This window comes from Colossoma macropomum, unplaced genomic scaffold (assembly GCF_904425465.1).
Source record: "Colossoma macropomum unplaced genomic scaffold, Colossoma_macropomum, whole genome shotgun sequence".
Classification (NCBI taxonomy): domain Eukaryota; kingdom Metazoa; phylum Chordata; class Actinopteri; order Characiformes; family Serrasalmidae; genus Colossoma; species Colossoma macropomum.
Window position 1 is genome coordinate 763,288 of NW_023494786.1, and position 7,075 is coordinate 770,362.

The window sequence follows — 7,075 nt, forward strand, 5'->3', positions numbered from 1 at the left end:
TAATATGTACTGAGTCGATTTTCTCCATTACAAAGTTACAGAAACGCTTTAAAGAGTTTAGTAAACAGTGCCGTCTGAAGGCCGCAGTGGTGAGAGCGCAGCAGCGTTCAGCAGCTGTTTCTATAGAAACAAGCACAGCAGGAAGTGCTGCAGGGCTCCGCTAAGGTTAGCAGCGTTAGCCTCGAAACATCAGAGACACTCGGAATAAAGTTATTATTACAGTAAACTGAGCGAAACAGACACAGATAACCCCGCACAGGTACAGGTATACAGTCACTGCTCAGTACGCCGCGTCTGGCCGTTATCAGTAATGTCTTTTCTCTCTGTTAGCTGCAGGTAGAGATAGCTTTAGCTTTAGCTTTAGCTGCCCCACTGCCGGACACTGATTTCACAGCAGCAGCGGCGGCGCTGAGTGAGTCTCTCTGGATTTATTTATATTTTTCAGCTTCATTTAATTCTCTGGATATTTTATTTGGGTACTTTTTTAGCTAACCGTCTGCTGGTTACACCGTGTTTGATTTTATTTCCTTTCCTAATTTTTAAAATTGTATTTTATTTTAACTCTGCCTGTATTTGTTATTGTAACGTTATTTTTATTTTAGACACAGTTTTCGCCTATTTCATGTCATTTTATTCAATTTATTTAATTTAATTTTATTTTTACTATCTGTGTGTTTTTAATAGTATTTTACTATTGTTTTTAACCAGTTCTTTGCCTATTTCATACTATTTTATTTTCCCTGTCTGTTGTTATATTCTGTTTATTTTATTTTTATTTTTTTTCTATTTCATGTTATTTTATTTTTCCCTGTCCTGTTTATTTTATTTGATTTCGTTCAAGCCAACTGTTTTAATTTGTCTAAATCTCCTTCTGTATTTTTCTGCATTTATTTATTTATTGAGCCAATTCCCTGCTTGTTTTACATTATTTTATAACTCACTATCTGTTCTACTTCATTTAATTTTATTATATGTTTTGTAGACGTACTAATCTCTATTTAAGTGTTTACTTTGCTCAACACCAACACATTTCCGTCACTTGGAAACAGTAAATCTCAGGGGAGTTGTTTGCCTCTCCACGGCTGTTTTTATATAAACAAAGACGTCACATATTTCTAAAGATTATATAGAAAAAAAATGAGAAAATATCTACTTTATTGCTTTTGTCAAAGTTATATTTACCCAGTACTTATTTATAAGAAGTAAGACTGATATAGAGATATGAAGATCACTTGTAGAAAAGGAAATAGTCCTTATTTTTAAGGGAAACGTTGCACCATATTCATAGTAACGTTTTTATTCAGAGTACTTACCAGTGATTTCATCCCTACAGCAGAGGATTTATAAATTAAGCAGTGTGTAGATTTGATTTATTGTTGATTTATTAAGTGTATAACATTTGTGTGTATTTTAAAGGGTAAGATGTTGAATTAGGCCTGGGCAATATGACGACATATATTGCTATTATGATAAATTATATCACAATATAATACAATATGCTTTTCTGAATGTATAGTGTATATCGTCAGTACTTGTAGACACTGACCGACTGCATGTTATATTATAAAGAGAGCAAAATGAGGCCTGTTAACTGGATTTAGTGCCAAATATTGAATAAAAATCATAGTATTCACAGTTTTTGATCGTATTTTCTTGAAGTGTAGCACTACTGGCACTTTTTTTCCCCGTTCCAGCTGATCAGACATCTGAAAAAATATATGTCGTGATGTTTTGTGTATTGTGAAAATGTCTTAAAGTATCATGATATTACATTTTTGCCATATCGCCCACTTTTATGTTGAAGATGAGACATTTCTGTCTCATTTCCTGGTTAATCTGACTGTTTCCACTCTTCTAGAATCACGATGTGTGTGCCGGGTTCTGTGTCCTACCAGCCGTCCAGCTCAGCTTTCTTAACATTCAGAGCTGGACGCGGATCCTAAACATGGACCGGGCCTAACTGTGGACTGAACTGCACTGACCAGACTGAAAGTAACTCCTTTTACAGTCTAAGATCATATTTAAAATGACAGTTTGGTGAAATATCTATATTTTCACTGTTTCCATACTTACCCCAGGTGTAGTCTGTCACCCAAGACGTGTTCGGTGTCTGAAATTTGCTTCTTTAGTTTTAGCACTGAAGCTATGCGGCTAACTGAGATCAGCATGGTGCTAACTGCAGGCTTAAACCATCACACTCATCTCAAAGCGTGTGGAGATGTTTATTAATCTCTAATAGACCCGATTCTGTGGTTTCTGACACTGTATGACTCACTGCTATCTATAAACATGGACTAAAGTACGTTAGCGTAAAGCTAAAAACAGTAGCAGCACCTTGAGGCCTGAGTTGTTGTCGTTTTTATAGTTAACAGTATATTAGCTATACTACAGCCAGCCGATATTGCTAAATATAGCTAACATATAAGCTAAGATATAGCTAAAATATATTTTTCAATATCAATCCATGTCAGTACTTTTCAGTAATGGTTACTGCATTTTGTAATTCTCTATTTTTAAGTGTAATATTTTGGACACTGAGGGAAAAAAGGCTTATTTTGGTGGAAAGAACAGATAAAAACACAAAATGGGGCCTGTACAAAAAAATATAGTACATTTTATACCGTACGAATTATTGTTCTCAGTGTGTTAAATTCACAAATAAATAGAAATGTAAAGTTTTGCATATGACTGTATATACAATAGTATATACTATTAGCCATATATTTATATAGTGCTAAAAATAATGTATATGAAAGTAGCTAACACTAGCTAGCTCTGCTAACTGTTATCATATTTGTGTACAGTTTATAAAATAATATATGAAAATAGCTAATGCTAACTGACTTTGGTTTCTGTGTTATTATTTTTATAGTATATAAAAATAGCTGTGAGTGAACAGCTAGACTTCCTCTTCTTCCCACCTAGAGAGTAAAAGCCACACAGCGCCACCTAGTGTACTGAAGCAGCAACTGTTTAGAGTAGCCACTGCTGCTAATACCAGCTTGAGCAACAGAAAGGCATAATTGTTCCAAAATATCCAAAAATATTTTGAATTAGAAATTTAATATTTAATATACATATTTAATTCTAAAGGTTTTTTCCCCGTTTTATTGCCCAGGCCTTCATCTCCGTCTCTGTCCTCTTCGCAATGTCCCGGCCGGTGATACGCCCACTAAGCGTCGGAGCCACGGCCCCCGAGTCTCTCTCCCTGCTGCAGCAGCGCCTCCTGGTGGCTGAGGAGCAGACGGAGGAGCTGCTGAAGGACATGGGGACGCTGGGGGTGTCCAGAGAGCAGCTGCGGACCCCCGGGTCACCGGGTAGGGGGGTCAGCATGCGTCCGCTGAGCCCAGTGAGAGTGCAGCAGGCCCTGGGGGTCGGAGGGGAAGGAACTCTGTGGCGGCAGTGTGAGGCGCTGGTGGGCCGGGTGTGTCGCCTGGAGAGTCTCTTACACACACTCAAACTGACCGTCTTCCGCTTAGAGACGGAGAGAGCGCTCAACCCCTCGCATACAGGTAAACACTGTCTGTCTGTCCATCTGTTTTTCCTTTCTCTCTCTCCCTCTTTCCTTCTCAGCTCCCTCTTATAATCTCCAGTTCTTTTCTTTCTTTTAAAGGGGAATTCCACCAACATTTTCCGAATTTTCTGCATAATTAACTGGGTAAGATGGAAACAAAGTTCATTCAGAGTGGTTTGGTGTGAAACGCTCCGTTCTAGATAAACATACCGAGTCAGAATTGTTCGTAGCGGTGGTGATAGGAACCAGACGTCCCCCTCTAAAAGCTCCCTCACAGAAAGTTACTACATGAAATGATTATGAATTCACTGCCTGATGTCTGAGACACTGTTTTATAATAGTTTTGAGAAGATTTTTTGCCAAAAATATGTATTTTTTTTACATATTCATGCTGGAAGGACACATGCTGGGTGTTGTGAAGCCAAAGTAAATTTCATTTGTTCAGATTTTCCACTATTTTCCATCATCAACATTCCACATAAACTCAGAAGACTCGTGTAGGTTCACTGGTAGTTTTGGATAGTAGATAAAATGCCTATGTCTGTGTTGTAGTCATGGCGACCCCTGGTTCCTATCACCACCACTGTAAAGACATCTGAACCATTTCACACCCAACCACTCTGAATCTCTCTGTTTACAGCTGAAACACTGAATTATGCAGGAATTCTGGACAATTGTTGGAATTCCCTTTTAAAATTTTTTAACAGTAGTATTTAATGTAGTACTACATAAGCAGCTTTAATATGCACGATTCAAACGAAACCTCAGTGATAAGTTACTTTCCCATGTGTTACTTTGACTAAATTGTACGTCTCTTTATGTTTTTGTGCTTTTTGTGTGTGTCTTTGGGTTTTAGTGCCATGTAAATATAGCTATATTGATATTATTGCAGATCTCTCTGTTTTTAATCCATCATGGTTGTGATGTCACAACCTTGAGCACAGTTACATGTGACCACCCATGCAGCCTACAGCAGTTCAGCACGGCGCATTCACATTGAAGTGATAAAGAGTGTCGTCACTGCAGAACAGAGCGTGTTACCGAAACATTAAACGTTAAGAATGTAGAATATCAGCTCTTTAAAGATGCTTTATTCATCTGTGTGTGTGTGTGTGTATTAGCTCGTTTGCAGGAGCAGTTAGAGGCTCTGCAGGAGCAGAGTGAGGAGGAGCAGCGCTCGTCGCGGAGGGAGGTCATGCGTCTAAGGGATCAGCTGGAACAGGCCTGTCAGGAGAGAGAGGAGGCACGGCAGGAGGCGCACAAACTCAGACAACAGCTGGACATCTCTCACTGCTCTAAAGTACAGTCTTTATACAGTGCACTTCTAGAGTACAGCTCCTATATAGTGCACCTCTTCTAGAGTAGCTCCTATATAGTACACCTCTTCTAAACTACAGCTCCTTTTTAGTGCACCTCTCTTAGAGTACAGCTCCTATAGGCCCATTGATTGGCAGTATAGCCCCTATATAGTACCTCCTCAAGAGTAGCTCCCATATAGGATGCTTTCTAGAGTAGCTGCTATATAGTGCACCTCTGCTAGAGTAGCTCGTACATAATACATCTTCTCTAGAGTACAGCTCCTATATAGTCACACCTATTCTAGAGTACAGAGTCTATATTGTACGCATCTTGTAGAGTACAGCTCCTATATGGTACACCTCTTATTGAATAGAGCTTCTCGAGAGTACACCTCCTCCAGAGTAGTGCCTATATAGTACACCTATTCTAGAGCACAGCTCCTATATAGTACACCTATTCTAGAGCGCAGCTCCTACATAGTACACATCTTCTAAAATGGAGCTCATGTATAGTACACATCTTCTAGAATAGAGCTCCTTTGGGGTACACATCTTCTAGAATAGAGCTCCTATAAAGTACACCTCCTCTAGAGTACAGTTCCTACATAGTACACCTCTAGTAGAGAGCAGCTCTTACATAGTAGACCACTTCTAGAAAAGAGTTATATAGTACACCTCTTCAAGAGTAGCTCCTATTTATGATGTTTTCTAGAGTAACTCCTACGTCTTCTAGAATAGAGCTCCTGTGGGGCACACATCTACAAAAATAGAGCTCCTATAAAGTATACCTCCTCTAGAGTACAGCACCTACATAGGACATCTATTCTAGAGCAGAGCTCCTATATTGTACACCTCTTCTAGAACAGAGCTCCTATATAGTACAACTCATCTAGAACAGAGATCCTATATAGTACACCTCTTCTAGAGCAGAGCTCCTATATAGTACACCTCTTCTAGAACAGGGCTCATATATAGGACACCTATTCTGGAACAGAGCTCCTATATAAGACACCTCTTCTGCAACAGAACTCCTGTACAGTACACCTCTTCTAGAACAGAGCTCCTATATAGGACACCTCTCCTAGAACAGGGCTCATATACAGGACACCTATTCTGGAACAAAGCTTCTATATGGGACATCTCTTTTAGAACAGAGCTCCTATATAGGACACCTCTTCTAGAGTACAGCACCTACATAGGACATATCTTCTAGAACAGAGCTCCTATATAGTACATCTCGTCTAGAACAGAGCTCCTATATAGTACATCTCGTCTAGAACAGAGCTCCTATATAGGACACCTGTTCTAGAGTACAGCACCTACATAGGACACCTCTTCTAGAACAGAGCTTCTGTATAACACACCTGCACTAGAGTAGCGCTTATATAGTACACCTCTTCTAGAGTAGCTCCTATAGAAGACATTTCTTCTGGAACAGAGCTCCTATATAGGGTACCTCTTCTAGAACAGAGCTTGTATATAGTACACCTCTTCTAGAGTAGCTCTGATATACTACACCTTTTCTAGAACAGAGCTTCTGTATAGAGTACACCTGTTTTATAGTAAACGTCTTTAGAGTACAGGTTTTCTATATGAAGTTTTGTATAAAATTAGCAAATATTAATGCAGTATTTTCTATAATAACAAACTGAGGCTTGAGGCTGAAGCTTTAGTTTAGCAGTGTAGACTCAATGATTATGATGATCTCAATGATCTCAAACTGCCGTGGAAAATACTTGCGTCAGTCCATGACAACCATTCCAAATGCATTGCTGAATAAAATGAATTGATTGAAAATGATATCAGTGAATAATCTAAAGCCACTTGCCTTTTTTGTGTTCGCTGATGCAGATGGATGTTGCAATGGCAGCAGATGAGCTGAAGATGGTCAAAGTTCAGATGAGCCAGAAGCTGCAACAGGTGAGAGGGCATCAAAGAGCCTGTCAAAGCGGCGGTCAGTAGAATAGCCCCACCCTGTATAACAAGTGACCCATATGACGCCTGTCGTTTGACCTGTCCACAGATGAAGGAGGAGATGGCGGAGGAGACAGCGGCCCGTCTAGAGGCCGAACAGTCCCACCGTGCGCTGCTGCAGAGAGTGGAAGAGATGGAGGAAGTAGTGGAGAGAGAGAGAGAGCAGGTCAGAGGAGGAGAGGAAAGGAATGAGAACGACATTTGAGCACACACTGTCTGTTTTCAGTATCTGCTCTGACCCTCTGAGGTCAAGCCGACTTTTATTGTAATTTGATCCACGTTTGCCAGC

The 7,075-nt window shown here is 39.7% G+C and overlaps 1 protein-coding gene across 1 annotated transcript in view; it reads left to right on the forward strand.

Annotated features, from left to right (window-relative positions):
- The first annotated feature begins 56 nt into the window (after positions 1-56).
- Positions 57-7,075, forward strand: part of ccdc150 (coiled-coil domain containing 150) — a 26,572-nt gene continuing 19,553 nt past the window's right edge. The window contains 6 exon segments of the mRNA XM_036598255.1: positions 57-259; positions 1,859-1,992; positions 3,119-3,512; positions 4,636-4,814; positions 6,664-6,732; positions 6,836-6,952. Of these exon segments, the coding sequence (XP_036454148.1) occupies positions 3,149-3,512; positions 4,636-4,814; positions 6,664-6,732; positions 6,836-6,952 (729 nt within the window). The 5' untranslated portion in view covers positions 57-259; positions 1,859-1,992; positions 3,119-3,148.